This window comes from Zootoca vivipara, chromosome 4 (genome assembly GCF_965207765.1).
Source record: "Zootoca vivipara chromosome 4, rZooViv2.hap1.1, whole genome shotgun sequence".
Lineage (NCBI taxonomy): Eukaryota > Metazoa > Chordata > Lepidosauria > Squamata > Lacertidae > Zootoca > Zootoca vivipara.
In genome coordinates, this window is record NC_142587.1 from 88,121,733 (window position 1) to 88,138,802 (window position 17,070).

Genomic DNA, 17,070 nt, shown 5'->3' on the forward strand with positions numbered 1-17,070 from the left:
CTTCCCCCTATTTATCTACTTGCATTTTTATGTGCTTTCGGACTGCTAGCTTGGCAGGAGCTAGGACCAAGCAACAGGAGCTCACCCCGTCACAGGGATTCGAACCACCGACCTTCTGATCAGCAAGCCCTAGGCTCAGTGGTTTAGCCCACAGCGCCACCTGGGTCCCCTATATATTAGAGCTCCCCTATACGGACAGTCAGATCATTGATTTATTTAGCTCAGTATCGTCCACCCTGACTGGCAACAGCTCTCCAGGGTTTCAGACCAGAAGTCTTCTCTAGCTCTACCTGGATTGACCCAGAGACCTTCTTCATGGAAGGCAGATGGTCTACCACCCAACTGGAGCCCTTCCCCAATATATTTTTGCCGATAGCTTATGAAGACTCTTGTCCACAGCCCAAGGTCCATATATTTGTAAGTAAATCGAAAGCAATGGAGGGATGCGCCTTAAACAGAACAAGCATCAGTCAAAATGGTGGGAATTTACTTTAATTGTGTTAATCTTAGGACAACTGCTACCTCTTGGGAGGGGGGGAGAGAGAAAGCAACAATGGAGCAATCCTCATTGTTGGGAGTGTTTTTCACAAATGCCTCATCAGTACCCTAGGTATAAACCATGCCACTTGGCTCCTGAAGGATGCTGCCAAAGTGTTTGCATGTGTTCATGTTTTACCTTTTCAGCTAGATAGATACGGTGAAAGCTTGTGGGGTTCTGCGCAAGGCTGAAACTAGCCTACAATTTACTTGAATAGAAGATACTTTTAAATTGGACAACCTTCCTGAACACAACACCGCGGACACTGACCAAACTAGGAGTTACTGCAGTGACATAAGAAGCCAGCATTGCGGTAATCTGTGGATTATTTCCCCCCCTCCACCCGTTCCTATTTTTCAGAAAGAGTGGAAGCAGAAAATTGAACCCAGAGGGGAGTGTGTGCAGACGAAACAGGCGCGTCAGAATAGTAACAATACTGTCAACCAATAGGCTGAGTTCTTAGTTAGTCAGCTTTCTATCAGGTAATGTGCTGAGAAACCCTTGAGTGCTTTTGATTACAAGGAGACACTTGCCAGGGCACAGATGTTACCTGGAATGTCCACTGATATTTTGCCAATAGATTTCTGCACCTTGCTCGCAGTCCTAAAGGCTGCCTCCTAACAAAAGCTGAGCATGCCTGGTTCTATGTCCTATCGATTGAGCACATAGAGGGGAGCTGCTTTGGAAGACGGACGTTGATCCCTCCCAGCCCCATGGAAACGATTACTTGCTATATGTGGCTTTACCTCACTCACTTGGCTAACTCTCTTGCGAGATCTGAAAAGTTTGTAATCAATGGAAGCTTGGGGGCATTATTTGAACTGCCGAACATCTCTCACTTTTTATCTTGGACAAACTATACGCTTGCTGACTGGCAGAGCTTTCTGGATGGGAAAAGGTACTGGTCAGGTTCCCAAAACCTCCTTGTGAAAATCCTCCTCGTCGTGGCGTACTCCGTTATCATAGTGTTCTCCCTCTTCGGCAACGCCTTGGTGTGTCATGTCATGGTCAAAAACAAACGGATGCATTTTGCCACCAGCCTGTTCATTGTGAATCTTGCTGTGGCCGACTTGATGATCACCTTTCTCAACACTCCCTTTACTTTGGTAAGAGCATGGGGATAATGTTCGTATTTGTGAGATGATTGTTTAAATAGCATAATACCTGCATGTGGATCTAGCTCCCATGTGCCTGCTAAAATTATTGGGGAGGCGGGGGCAACACAGTCATTTAAAACTAGTAATGGATAGTGTTCTCCTGCAGGATGGTTGTTCTGTGTTTGCGTGTGTGTAAGAAGAGAGCTGTGTTATCCTAGCTACTTATACGAAGCTAGTAATGTGTTTAAGGTATCATTGTACTTTTTAAAAGCATCTCCAAGATCCATTAGTAAAAAAGTCTATTGCACAAGCTCTTGCAAATGGAAAGGGGATGCGCAGAGTTGGGTGAAAATTACTATCAATGCATGCACAGTCCTTTGATTCATTAGGAAAAGCACTGCATCAAGGATTTATTGTGTTATCTATGTAGGCAACAGGCATATATATGCATAACAAATGGGATTCGTTGGCAGCTGAGTTGCTTCCTCATTTGCAAGAAAGCAAGCCAAATGCATTGCTCTCCGCAGTCAGATTTTAATAGCTAAATTAGTTAGCATCTGCCGGATGCAGCTTCACGTTGCTCAGTCAGCTCTCAGGGCCCAGAAGCCTTGATCGTTCTCTGCAGTGTGTGCTTCACAATTTCTATAGCACTAAGGGGCCACACTAGCTTGGATTGTGTGACTGGTGGTCATCTTCCTGGCACAGATTCAGCTAGATTCCCTTATCTGCGTTATGCCTGTAGACAGACAAACAAAACCAAAGGCAATAGAACAACCCACAGTAAAGTTTCTGTCGAACCGAAACCAGAGTGATGATTTATTGGATGTAGAGCTTTGCTTCTAGGAAGTGACAAATTATTGTAATAAGTATCTCATATTTGTAACAAGTATCTGCATAGTATCATTATTTATCAAATTTGTTAGTTGCTTTATCTTGCCCAAGGCAACCCAAAGCAACTTACAACCAAACAAAGAAACATAAAAGAAACATCCCACCCACTTGTAAAAGGCCATAGATAAAGGCCAAATACCTGGCTGTAGAGGGAAGTTTTAATCTGGTACCTTAAGAAATGTAACAAAGGTGCCAGGTCCCTGGGGAGAGCATTCCTCAAACAGAGCCACCACGGAAAAGGCCTTGACCTCCTATTGCTGCCCTCTAGGCCTCTTGTGGAGGACACACACAAAGAAGGGATGATGAACGCAGGGTCTGGGGCAGTTCATATGGGGAGAGTTGGTCCTAGAGGTATTGCAGTCCTGAGGCATTTTCATTTTCAAGCCCTATGGCATTTTCAAGTGTTTAAAGCAGATCACATGCATTATTTTACTGTAATTCTTGCAGAAATCCTGCAAGATGGAAAAGTGCTACTTTCTCCATCTTGCAGATGATGGGCTGATAGGGATGGGGGAGGGTTTCAATTCAGTTCACATTTAGAGTCAAATTTTTCACACTATCCCAAACACTATGTGAACACAAGTTATCCCTAGAAATTCACACTTCTATTTATTTTGCAATGTGGTTTTTCAACCAAGCAATGTTTTATTTATTATTATTATTATTATTATTATTATTATTATTATTATTATTATTATTGCATATACTGTATTTGGGGACAGTGTACATAAAAATGAATATATCAGTGAAAATAATGTAAACAAATGTACTGCACTGGGAAATTACTTGCAGAAATGTGCACATTAATAAAACAATGTGCCAGGAGAGGTTTGCATTAAAACGCTGATGAAATTTCATGAGTTTTTTGGGAGGTGGAGAATCGCAACAGAAATGCGATGAACTGAATTTAAGGTTGGGAAAATGAGAAACATGATTGATGGAATCTTTTCTCCCTAGCTGAAATGAGTGGCTTGCTCAGTCAGGTCTCAGAAATACTGCAAAGAAAAGCAAATTAAAAGACAGTTCTTCTGAACTGTCTGGTGTGTGTGTGTGAAGAGAGAGAGAGAGAGAGAGAGAGAGAGAGAGAGAGAGAGAGAGAGAGAGAGAGAGAGAGAGAGAGAGAGAGAGAGAATCCATTTGTGCTGGAAGTGGAAGCCAACCCCAGCCCCCCAACCCCAAGCCCTACTGTGATGGTAAGAAGTGAAAATTGTCTTGTTCCTGTCAGGCTCGCTTTGTGAACAGTACGTGGATATTTGGGAAGGAGATGTGCCACATCAGTCGATTTGCCCAGTACTGTTCCCTCCATGTCTCTGCCTTGACCCTGACGGCCATTGCCATAGACAGACGCCAGGTGAGGAATTTTTTATTCCAAACGGCAATCAACAACATTTGGTGCATGCTTTATTTTACTTCTAAAAGCCTTTTTAAGAAGATAGCCAGCTGGCAGGCCCCACCCAATATCCCGCAATATCTCCCACGAGGAGTATTAAGGCCTTTCCTTGGTGACAAATCCTTCCAGAGCGTTGCTATTTTGCAGGTGGGATTTAACTGCATACAGGCAAAGTTGGGTTGCGCAATTAAAGAGATTTTTGTGCTTTTGTGCAAGAAGCTCTGCTCTCCCCCCACCTTTTCCCCATAGGGGAAGTGATGGGGAAATTCACTGAAAATTGTAGGAGATGAATTTTGTGATGTGATGTGACATCATATAATCTCCTCTCGGACAAACAAGAACGAATGCTCAATAAGTAGCAGCAGCAGATGGCATATAATGTTCCTGCAAACTTTATCTTGACATTTCTAAACTAAAGCTTTTTTTCAACATGGTTTGCAAACAGGTGATACTGCATCCTCTGAAGCCTCGGATTTCGACTGCAAAGGGTCTCGCTTGCATCTCCATCATCTGGCTCATGGCCACATGCTTCTCCCTCCCACATGCCATCTACCAGAAATTATTCACTTTTGAATACAGGTAAGGGGGGCTTTTTGGCAGAGCAATCTTGGGCTTCCGTCAGGTAATGACATCCTTGAGTCGGTGGCCAGGCTTTGGTACGATGGTGCCATATGTAAGGCCAACATTTGGAACCCAACCCCGTCCTTTTGCTTCCTTCCCAAAGATGGCTCAACTTTGGGAAGGAGACACAAGGAAAGGAGGCAAGGTCCTAGAGCCCTCTCACTTCTTTCCCAAAGCTGGAATCCCAATTTGGGAAGGAGGCGGGAGGACTGTAGAACCCTGTCAGAGCCCTCAGGTCTTCTTCCCAAAGCCTATTGGGGTGGGGGACATTCTACAGACGGAGGGCCACATTCCCAGCTGGGCAATTCTTCTGGGGCCACATGCTGGTGGAGCCAGAGGCAAAAGTGGGTGGGGCAGAAAAATGTATTTTTTATTTTACTGTTGTGCTACTGCAGGTTCCTGTCCACACCCCTCTATCCTTAAACCTAGACAAGCAAGAGACGCTCTCTCTATTCCAGGACACATGCCAGCCAGGCAAAAACATTCCAGGAGTCTATGAAACAAGGCCAGTGAGGGATGTAGTCTTGCGAGAGGGTGGGTGGCTTGAGGATGAGTCCCAAGGGCCAGATAGACAGGCCTGGAAGCTGGGCCTGCGGTTCCCCACTCCTGATCCAGAAAATTCTATGTTGAGATTCCTACATCGCAGAACTAAATGGCCCTCGGGGGTTCCTTCAAACTCCACAATTATATTATTCTAAGTGAGGGCTGGGACGCAGGTGGCACTGTGGGTTAAACCACAGAGCCTAGAGCTTGCCGATCAGAAGGTCGGCAGATCAAATCCCTGCGACGGGGTGAGCTCCCGTTGCTTGGTCCCAGCGCCTGCCAACCTAGCAGTTTGAAACAGGGGCGTAGCCAGGATCAAAACTAGGGGGGGGGGCAAGCCATGGTCGCTCAGGGGCGGGGCCCCAAAGTGGGAACGTGGGCGGGGCTACAGGGCCAGCTGGCCTGATGATATCGTGGCGGCGGCAGTGGCAGCGGCCACCTTGTGCTTCTGGGGCTGGCAGCATCGGCGGCTACCCTGCTTGGCTGGAGAGGACGGGAGGGTCGGGCAGGCGAGAGGGGGTGGCAGGGCGGGTGAGGGCGAGGCAAGACACGGCCGCAGCCACGATGGCTCCAAGGCGTTGCTGCATATCAGCATAATATTTCAACCATGTTGTGGGTTCAAGCCCCACCTTAGGAAAAAATTCCTGCATTGCAGGGGGTTGGACTAGATGACCGTTGTGGTCCCTTCCGACTACAATTCTATGATTCTATTGATATATAGCCATAGCATATGCATCATTCTGCTTTCTTGAAATGTCCTACTCCTAGGCATAGCAGCCAACTCCTAGAGGCCTAGGTGCATCCCCCCCCCCCAATTACTGGTAAATACAGTGGTACCTCGGGTTACGGACGCGATCCGTTCCGGGTCGCAGTTCGTAACCCGAAAAGTTCGTAACCCGAAAAGGGCCCGAACCGCCGCTTTGCGCATGCGCAAAGCGCTATTTCCGCTATTTTGCGCTTTGCGCATGCGCAAAGGCGTGCGGCGCTTCTGCGCACGCGCGCACGGCGAAAATACTTCCGGGTTTGCGAAGTTCGTAACCCGGGTTGTTCGTAACCCGAGGTGTTCGCAACCCGAGGTACGACTGTACTGTATTTTAAAGAGTCACCCACCCCCATGTTAATGGGCTTTCTATGTGGGGCTTTTCTGCCCCCCCCGTATTTTATTAAGGATGGAAGAGGGAAGGAAGGAAGAAATAGAGAGAGGGATAACTCATATTTGTGGGTGCCTCTGGGTGATGCTGTGATGCTGGAACTCTGCAGTAAGAGGACGGGAGGGTCGGGCAGGCGAGAGGGGGTGGCAGGGCGGGTGAGGGCGAGGGAAGGCACGGCCGCAGTCACGACAGCTCCGAGGTGTTGCTGCATATCAGCATAATATTTCAACCATGTCGTGGGTTCAAGCCCCACCTTGGGAAAAAGATCCTGCATTGCAGGGGGTTGGACTAGATGACCCTTGTGGTCCCTTCCGACTACAATTCCATGATTCTATTGATATATTACCATAGCATATGCATCAATCTGCTTTCTTGAATTGTCCTAGGCATAGCAGCCAACTCCTAGAGGCCTAGGTGCCCCCCCAATTACTGGTAAATACTGTATTTTAAAGAGTCACCCCCCCCCCATGTTGATGGGCTTTCTATGTGGGGCTTATCTGCCCCCCCCGTATTTTATTAAGGACGGAAGAGGGAGGGAAGGAAGGAAGAAATAGAGAGAGGGATAACTCACATTTGTGGGTGCCTCTGGGTGACGCTGTGATGCTGGAACTCTGCAGCAAGAGGAAGATACTGGTACGCCTGTACAGGAGCCTTGCAAGCAGCTTTCTCTCTGCTTGATTTACAGCAGGCACGTCCAACAGGTAGACTGTGATCTACCAGTAGATCACTGGATGTCTGTGGTAGATCACTGCTAGATCACTGGCACCCCTAAAAAAGCTCACCCAAAATTTTCCTCCTCCCTAAAAAAAGCTGAACTATGACCTGAAACCCTAAACAAAAATGGGCCTCCCTTCCTCCTAAAAGAAGCTCAACAAGTTTGACCTAAACTCAAAAAAACAGGGCTTCCCTTCCTTAAAAAAACTCAACAGCTTTGACCTGAACCCCCCAAAAGGGGGTAGATCACTCCCAGTTTTTAACTCTGTGAGTAGATCAGAGTCTCTTGGGAGGTGGCCACCCCTGATATATACAGATGCAGGAGGAGGGGCAGACTGGAACACCTCTGCTTTTTATAAACATCACTGTGTCTATCAAAAGCTACAGCCCCCCCCTTTTCTTATTCATTTCCCTTTAGCCTTGCAGAGCCACCTTAGTCAATGCACCCTCATTAAATCGCCAATAGAACTCTTAATGCGATCCCTGAATGCTCATTAACAACTACCACTGAAGAACAATAGGGTGAATTGGTCAGCTATCAAACCTTGCCTGAAGGGATTTTCTGCTCCATTGTCTTAACTGCTTAAGTACCGGTAGCCACTTTGCTTTATTTATTTGATGTGTTTTTGTTACAGCTGTGTTCTTGCCCCCCCCAGCAAGTGGAGAGCTGCTCTCGCTAAAGCAAAGCCCTTTCCACTTCAGTTTTTGGAGGGGAAAAGTGCTGGTTATGGTCTGTAAAATACAATAATTTTTTGCTTCTAGGGGGGGGCAGCTGCCCCTTCCTGCCCCCCCTGCCTACGCCCATGGTTTGAAAGCACGTCAAAGTGCAAGTAGATAAATAGGTACCACTACAGCGGGAAGGTAAACGGTGTTTCTGTGTGCTGCTCTGGTTCGCCAGAAGCGGCATTGTCATGCTGGCCACATGACCTGGAAGCTGTACGCCGGCTCCCTCGGCCAATAATGCGAGCGCCGCAACCCCAGAGTTGGTCACGACTGGACCTAATGGTCAGGGGTCTCTTTACCTTTACCTTTAAGTGAGGGCTACCCAAAAGTACCCCAGGAGCCAGTTTATAGTGCTGTCAATGGGATGTGGGTGGCGCTGTGGTCTAAACCCCTGAGCCTCTTGGGCTTGCCAGTTGGAAGCTTGCCAGTTCGAATCCCTGCGACGGGGTGAGCTCCCGTTGCTCGGTCCCAGCCCCTGCCAACCCAGCAGTTCAAAAGCAGGCCAGTGCAAGTAGATAAATAGGTACCACTGCGGTGGGAAGGTAAATGGTGTTTCCGTGTGCTCTGGTTTCCGTCACGGTGTCCTGTTGCACCAGAAGCAGTTTAGTCATGCTGGCCACATGACCCGGAAAGCTGTCTGTGGACAAACGGCGGCTCCCTCAGCCTGAAAGCGAGATGAGCACCGCAACCCCATAGTCACTTTGACTGGACATAACTGTCCAGGAGTCCCCCCCTTTTTTTAATGCCATCTGATGAACAACCTAGTGTTTCCTCACTGCTGGAGCCAAGCCAGACACAATAGAGAATCTCTAGCGGTCCCCTGGCACAGCATGTTAACGGAATATCTGCCCTTAATTTGCAGGGAGGAGATCACCCGGTGCTTGTGCCTCCCCAATTTTCCCGAGCCAGCTGATTTGTTTTGGAAGTACCTGGACCTGGCAACTTTCGTTCTGCTCTACGTGCTGCCCCTTCTCATTATCTCCATCACCTACGTGACCATCGCCAAGAAGCTCTGGTTCCGCACCGCCATCGGGGTCGTGATGGTCGAGCAGTACTTTGCCCTCCAGAGGAAGAAGATGATGACCATTAAGATGCTGATGTTGGTGGTGGTGATCTTCGCTGTCTGCTGGTTCCCTTTGAACTGCTACGTCCTCCTCCTCTCCAGCCAAGTCATCCACACCAACAACGGCCTGTATTTTGCTTTCCACTGGCTGGCCACAAGCAGCACCTGTTACAACCCCTTTATTTACTGCTGGCTCAATGAGAATTTCAGGGCAGAGCTGAAGACCTTTCTTAAGGTCTGCCGGAAATCCCCAGATCCAAGGGAGCAAAGGCTTCCGTCTTCTGCTGGTCTGCCATGCAGGGCAGCCTGGCCACAGAGAGATCACCGCAAGGGTTTACAGGTCTCCCTTGACCTCCCATCCACCTCCAATTTTCAGCTGAGAAAGACTGACATCACCTCTGTGCAGCCTATAGTTGCTGTGACTTGAGCATCAAAGCAGACTAATTGGGTGGTCTATGGCAGCACTGCAAGGAGGCCTTATCCAGGTCTGATGGACTGGGCAACTCTGCAGAAAGCTCTGCCTTGTCCTTTAGTGTGTGTGGCTTTGCTCACTCGCTTGAGTCTTTCGGAGCTCTGAAGAGCCATGCGTTTGCTCCCGTGCCGTGCTTCTGTGAGATTCAGTCATATTGCAATGGATGGGTGGGTCGGCAAGAGGTTGATGTAAAGGACCTTCCTTTGGGGCAGAGAGTTAGCCCTTCTAAATCCTCCTAGCTCCATGGTTCTGGGTCCGCCACATTGCCAATGATGGGCAGGTACCAATCTGGCAGCTGCTAATAACATCAAGGCTAGGTTTTCACATGTGATGGAGGGGTCAGGGAGCCAAGTTTTGTCGAGTGATATTTGACATTAAAGAAAGCACCCCGGACCAAGATTGTGTTCCCATCACACACGCAGGAGCGAGCCTCAGTGCCCACATTTTCTCCAGCAATAGGCAGGCATAGACTTTGCTATTTGGGAAAGGCATCTACAACAATTTTGAGAGTGGCCTCCCGGATCCTGGCCAAAATAGATTTTAGGGGACGCTTTGTCCAGAGACTTATCTCAGAGTGTTCCACCCCTGAAGAAAGCCTTTACTTGCCTTTGCAGTTGAGTTAAGCCACACAATAACCTTAACAGCCCCTTCATGGCCGAGAAACTAGAATAGATGGAGAAAATGAAACAAGAAAACACAATTCAGTTGACATATATTTTAGTTGCAATTGCTCTTATTGATTGGTTGTCAGAGTGCTACTTTCTGAGCAAAATGATGGAGTCTGCAGAACAGGCTTCTTGCTGTGACTAAATCATTTTCTGCAATGACTAAGTGTTGTTCAGCCTTTGTTTTCAAATGTGTCATGGTGTGACATTTGAAGATAACCACCAGGGTTCTAATGCATTTGTTAGCCCTAGTTTGTTACACTAGGGTTTCTGTAAAGGCTTGCTTTGTGAAACAGCAAAAGAACTGCAAGAAAGCTCCTTCTGTGACTAAATAATAAAGACTGTTTCTGTTAACCAACTGCCTGGGTCCTCTGATTCCATCATACTACACCTGGGTCTCCAGATGTTGCTGGACTACAACCCCCATGATCTCTGGCCGTCGGCTAAGTTGGCTGGCAATGATGGGAGTTGTAGTCCAACATTATCTGTGGGCCCAAAGTTGAAGAATTCTGGAGTAAATCATTAATGCAGCTGGATAAGCACAGGTCATACATGAACTATGCTGCTATAGATGGAGGTAATTGCAATGTTCAAGAGGAGCGAAACGACCAGGACAGGGCTCTAGGGATTAAGAGCCTCAATTTCAGCAGGGCTGCATACCCTCTAAGTGTCCCAATTTTTCAGGGACAGTCCCAGAATTACAGAAGCCATCCTGGTTTCTGATTTAATCCCAGAATGTCCCATTTTTCTTTTCCCTCCCCTTTGGAGCCTGTGTGTGTGTGTGTGTGTGTAGGTGCAAAAGCCGAGTACTGTTTATACTGAAAATAAAATACTTGCACCAAATGAAGGAAAAGGTGAAGAATTGGGAGTGCGGAGACCTGGTAAACTGTATTATATTTCTATTTAAATGATAGTCATCATTTCTAGATTTGCATGTCCACACTCTGTAGCACTGTAGTAGAAAGCAAAAGGTCCCAGGTTCAATCGCTCATAGTTATCTCTCGCTCTAGTTATCTCTCGTTTGCACTACTGCAATGTGCTCTACGTGGGGCTACCTTTGAAGGTGACCCGGAAACTACAATTAATCCAGAATGCGGCAGCTAGACTGGTGACTGTGAGCAGCCGCAAGACCACATAACACCAGTCTCGAAAGACCTGCATTGGCTCCCAGTATGTTTCTGAGCACAATTCAAAGTGTTGGTGCTGACCTTTAAAGCCCTAAATGGCCTCGGCCCAGTATACCTGAAGGAGCGTCTCCACCTCCATCACTCTGCCTGGACACTGAGATCCAGTGCCGAGGGCCTTCTGGCGGTTCCCTCGCTGTGAGAAGCCAAGTTACAGGGAACCAGGCAGAGGGCCTTCTCGCTAGTGGCACCCGTCCTGTGGAACACCCTCCCACCAGATGTCAAAGAGAAAAACAACTACCAGACTTTTAGAAGACATCTGAAGGCAGCCCTGTTTAGGGAAGCTTTTAATCTTTAAGAAATTAGTGTATTCTAATATTTCTGTTGGAAGCCGCCCAGAGTGGCTGGGGAAACCCAGCCAGATGGGCGGGGTATAAATAATAATAATAATAATAATAATAATAATAATAATAATAATAATAATAATAAATATTATTATTATTATTATTATTATTATTATTATTATTATTATTATCTCCTCCAGGCAGGGCTTGTCTGAAATGTCCTTTGTCTGAATACTTGGCAGGTCTGTGTCAGTCAGCGTTTTATTCTCTCCCCTCTCCCCTGTCTTTCTGTCTTTCTCTTTACGAAGAGGTGGACGGGTGGCTTTTAATCATGGTGGATATGTTACTGCCAGGATCAGGCAGATTACACCTACATTCTTAAGCGTGCCAGACTAGGTCCTGGGAGACCAGGGTTCCTCCCCTCCACAGTCATCCATGAAGCTCACTGAGTGGCCTTGGGCCAGTCACTTCCTCTCAGCCTAACCTACCTCACAGGGTTGTTCTGAGGATTAAATGAGGAGAGGAAGAACCATACACGCCACCTTGAGTTCCCTGGAGGAAAATGTGGGATATAAATGCTATATATATATATATATAGAGAGAGAGAGAGAGAGAGAGAGAGAGAGAGAGAGAGAGAGAGAGAGAGAGAGAGTTGTTTAGTCGTTTAGTTGTGTCCGACTCTTCATGACCCCATGGACCAGAGCACGCCAGGCACTCCTGTCTTCCACTGCCTCCTGCAGTTTGGTCAGACTCATGTTGGTAGCTTTGAGAACACTGTCCAACCATCTCGTCCTCTGTCGTCCCCTTCTCCTAGTGCCCTCCATCTTTCCCAACATCAGGGTCTTTCCCAGGGAGTCTTCTCTTCTCATGAGGTGGCCAAAGTATTGGAGCCTCAGCTTCAGGATCTGTCCTTCCAGTGAGCACTCAGGGCTGATTTCCTTCAGAATGGATAGGTTTGATCTTCTTGCAGTCCATGGAACTCTCAAGAACAGGCATCCCCAAACTTCGGCCCTCCAGATGTTTTGGACTACAATTCCCATCATCCCTGACCACTGGTCCTGTTAGCTAGGGATCATGGGAGTTGTAGGCCAAAACATCTGGAGGGCCGCAGTTTGGGGGTGCCTGCTCAAGAGTCTCCTCCAGCACCATAATTCAAAAGCATCAATTCTTTGGCAATCAGCCTTCTTTATGGTCCAGCTCTCACTTCCATACATCACTACTGGGAAAACCATAGCTTTAACTATACGGACCTTTGGCATTGGACTAGATGGGCCTTTGTTCTGATCAGGCAGGGCACTTATGTTCGAAAAATGAGGGTTGGACAAATGGCATTGGTATAATTCATTCCAATCAAATGTCAGGGCCTATGTGATGCTATTTCTGCACCCAGTTGTCTTAAAGGATAGTTGATCTGTCACTTGGCTCCCACTCTGAAGTATAGTTCCTAGCCTTAGTTTGGTAGTTAACCTGTAGGAGAGAGAGAATGGGCATGCCACATGCTAGCATGTGATAGTATACTTTTTCTGTAATAAAGCCCAACAAGCTGATTTGCATGTAGGTGGAGCTGCAGTATCTGTTTATGCCCATCTTACGCCAGGCTGGAATCATCAGGTGAAAGACACTTTGTAGACATAAATAAATGTGCAAACTCCGGCCACAACAACTGTTTTCTTGGAAAACTGCATCTTTTCCCCCACAAGAAGAAAAATGAAAGTTGTCGTGTGTTGCAATTTTGGGGGCAGGCAAGTGACAGGAAGGGGAAGGAGGAAGCGACGCTTCTCCTCCTGCCTCTGAAACGGTCAGCCTCCAGCTGTTGCTTTCAACAACAACAACAACAACAACAAAAAAAAATGGCGGAGAAAAGATTCATATGGATGTGTGATTTGGCCAGTGGGAAGAATGTGCAAAAGGAAAAGGTTCCTCCCACATATTCTGCTGTGGTATGAAGACAAAAACAAAAACCACAGAGACCTACATAAATGTGACATCACAAAATTACTTTCAAACCACTTCGCAAGTCCCACAGTTGCAATCACACACCCTATAATTGCTCTTGAGTGAAAGCGTTTACTGTAAGTGAACAGAGGCAGAAGCTGAAAAGTTTCTTTTCAAATTGCATGGGAGTTATCCTCATCTAGCCAAGACTCCTGATAACCCATGTGGAAGGGGAACACTGGTATGGGGCACATTTACATGTCCACCTTTGGAAAAGAAAGCAACCCCCCCCAAAATATCCCCACCATTCATTAAACAAACCAGTTCCCAATCAGTTGACTCTCAATCCACTTAATCCCCCCCCCCCCGGTGAGCCAAGTAACCCCCTAATATTTTTCTCCATCTCCTGGCTAATCAGACAGGCACACACACACACACACACACATGTGAGGCTGGGTGTCTGTCAAGGATTCCACAGCAGCGGGTTGGACTAGATGACCCTCGGGGGTCCCTTCCAACTCTACAATTCAGTGATTTTTATTCTAGAAGCAGCTTCAGTTTTGGGGAAGAGGATGGAGAGTCGTGCACAAAGTTTGACTCTCTCAAACCTGCCGGCATTTGAGGGTACCCTAGTGAAATCCGTTGGCAGTTCAGTGAATTTGCTTCAATTAATCACAACAGCCGTGATGTGTAAGTCCGTTCTTACTTGGCCGAAACAACAGTAACCACTGGGGTACCCACAGGCCTATAAATGACAGAATCACCCCTTCGCCTTTTCTGTAGAAATTAAAGTCACATAGCGAGCAGAATTGATATTGGTTAACTAAGCAACGGCCTTATTGGACCAAGCAGAAAGTAACAGTCCAGGCAAAAGCGAAGCTTCATGGCCACAGACCCAACAGCAAATTACTTCACACGTCTTGCAGAAGACCTCTTGGCTCCTTTTCAACAACCCCGTCCTCCAAGCTTGTTCACTGCTGCCCCAGAGGGCAGGACCCGAATAAACAGATTCGAATGACAAGAAAGGAGTATTCAGATAAACACCAGAAATAACTTTCTGCCGGTAAGAGCTGTTTGACAGTGGAACGGACTCCCTCGGAAGCTGGTGGACTTTCCTTCCTTGGAGGTTTTCAAGCTGAGATTGGATGGCCATCTGTCATGGATGCTTGCGCTGAGATTCCTGCATTCCAGGGGGTTGGACTAGATAACCACTGGGGTTACTTTCCAACTCCACACTTCTATGATTTATCAGCCGGTGTAGAACAGCTCTGAATCTTGATTACGTGTGCTAAGCATTAGCACCTGGCTTTGCAGGAGTCCGTTGTGGATAGTTATTTGATACTTAGCAGTCTTTAGCAGATTGCTTCTATTGAGAGCCAGAAATTGCCATATGTTTGATGTGAATAAACAGCATTCTCAGGGCTGTAATCACCCTCATTTTCATTATTTTCCTTCCTGTGTTCAGTATGCATGATTCCATCCCACCCACCGTGCACCTTCTCTGTGCCCACATGATGTGAGACAGTTTCCCTCACCTCTGGCGTCATAGAAAAGGAAAAGAACCATTTAGTTAATACTGCATAATTAATTTAATTTCTTGGAGGCAGAAGCAGAAATTGCAACGACTACAAAAGACACAATTTGAAGAACAGTGGCCTAATATAGCCTATTCCTTTTATACTTTAAAATCAACAAAGAGCTGCATTTTTTGCCTGTGGTTTGCCTGTGGTTTTGGCACATTCAGTGCAAGAAGAGCTATTTGTGAAATGCCTAAACAATGTGCAGCTCTGGGCCAAAAATTGAAAATGAGTGAGGTCCCAACTAAAGAAGAACGGCAGCATAAGTTGACAGAATATGCACAACTCGAAGACTTAACATATAGAATAAGAGAACAAGAAGAACATACGTTTAAAGAAGATTGGAAAACCTTTACTGAATATATGGGAAATAATTGTGTACAGCTGAAAACGCTGGCAGCATTAAGATAAATTCAACAGTGTAAACATTGATGGATGCAATAATGCAATAATGAATACTATAGTTTTTGTAAAATGTGCAGGGATTTATGATATGCAAAATGAACCATGGGAAGAGAAGAAGGGAAGTCATTGATATCTTAATGATATGGTACCTCTGGATGTGGTACCTCTGGATGTGAACGGGATCCGTTCTGGAGCTCCATTTGCAACCGGAGCAGTGCGCAACCTGAAGCACCGAATCTGCGCATGCTCACCGTGCGATTCAGCACTTCTGCGCATGTGTGTGATGTCATTCGGTGCTTCTGCGCATGTGTGAATCGTCGAACCTGGAAGTAACCAATTCCTATACTTGCGGGTTCGGCACGTTCGTATCCCGTGATGAACTCAACCTGCAGCGAACGTAACCAGAGGTTGTTGTTGTTTAGTCGTTTAGTCGTGTCCGACTCTTCGTGAACCAGAGGTATGACTGTATTTTAAATGGCAAAACAGAAAATTACACACACACACACACACACACACACACACACACAAAATTGCAGGTCTGTTTCAGTACCAACTTACTTTGTTGCTCAATTTTTAGATTAGAATCATAGAGTTGGAAGAGACCACAAGGGCCATCCAGTCCAACCCCCTGCCAAGCAGGAAACACCATCAAAGCATTCTTGACATATGCCTGTCAAGCCTCTGCTTAAAGACCTCCAAAGAAGGAGACTCCACCACACTCCTTGGTAGCAAATTCCACTGCTGAACAGCTCTTACTGTCAGGAAGTTCTTCCTAATGTTTAGGTGGAATCTTCGTTCTTGAAGTTTGAATCCATTGCTCCGTGTCCGCTTCTCTGGAGCAGCAGAAAACAATCTTTCTCCCTCCTCCATATGACATCCTTTCATATATTTGAACATGGCTATCATATCACCCCTTAACCTTCTCTTCTCCAGGCTAAACATACCCAGCTCCCTAAGCCGTTCCTCATAAGGCATCGTTTCCAGGCCTTTGACCATTTTGGTTGCCCTCTTCTGGACACGTTCCAGCTTGTCAGTATCCTTCTTGAACTGTGGTGCCCAGAACTGGACACAGTACTCCAGGTGAGGTCTGACCAGAGCAGAATACAGTGGTACTATTACTTCCCTAGATCTAGATGCTATACTCCTATTGATGCATCCCAGAATTGCATTGGCTTTTTTAGCTGCTGCATCACACTGCTGACTCGTGTCAAGTTTGTGGTCTACCAAGACTCCTAGATCCTTTTCACATGTACTGCTCTCAAGCCAGGCGTCACCCATCCTGTATTTGTGCCTTTCATTATTATTATTTTGCCCAAGTGTAGTACCTTACATTTCTCCTTGTTAAAATTCATCTTGTTTGCTTTGGCCCAGTTGTCTAATCTGTTAAGGTCATTTTGAAGTGTGATCCTGTCCTCTGGGGTATTAGCCACCGCTCCCAATTTGGTGTCATCTGCAAACTTGCTCAGGATGCCCTCAAGCCCATCATCCAAGTCATTGATAAAGATGTTATGAATAAGACTGGGCCCAAGACAGAACCCTGTGGCACCCCAAAGCCACAGGGTTGTGTCTTTATTTTAAAGCTAGTTGGGCCTTTAGTTGTAGTGATAGTTATGGAAGAAAGGGAGACAGCTATCATTTCAGTTGTTGCATCAAATCAAGTGTGAAGACTCCTGAATCCTTCATACACTTTAAACAGACAAAAAAACCTAGATTTCAAGCCAGCTTTAAACAAATAGCGTTAAATGCTGAAAAGAAACGCCTGAGCAGGGGTCGAATGTCAAGTGCTGCTGGTAGATTTATTATTCGTTTCCAAATCA

General features: G+C 46.5%; 1 protein-coding gene across 1 annotated transcript; it reads left to right on the top strand.

The window, feature by feature from the left end:
• Positions 1 to 896: 896 nt before the first annotated feature.
• Positions 897 to 10,224, top strand: GPR83 (G protein-coupled receptor 83). Its single transcript, XM_035114644.3, has 4 exons — positions 897 to 1,644; positions 3,752 to 3,877; positions 4,362 to 4,495; positions 8,531 to 10,224. The coding sequence occupies exons 1-4, from the start codon at positions 1,252 to 1,254 to the stop codon at positions 9,156 to 9,158; spliced, it is 1,281 nt and encodes a 426-aa protein (XP_034970535.2). The 5' UTR covers positions 897 to 1,251; the 3' UTR covers positions 9,159 to 10,224.
• The last annotated feature ends 6,846 nt before the right edge of the window (positions 10,225 to 17,070 follow it).

Coding starts and splice junctions, on each gene's coding strand:
- GPR83 (XM_035114644.3), top strand. CDS start 1,252: ATGGAAACGATTACTTGCTATATGTGGCTTTACCTCACTCACTTGGCT. Junction 3,878..4,361: donor TTGCCATAGACAGACGCCAG/GTGAGGAATTTT, acceptor GTTTGCAAACAG/GTGATACTGCATCCTCTGAA. Junction 4,496..8,530: donor TTATTCACTTTTGAATACAG/GTAAGGGGGGCT, acceptor CTTAATTTGCAG/GGAGGAGATCACCCGGTGCT.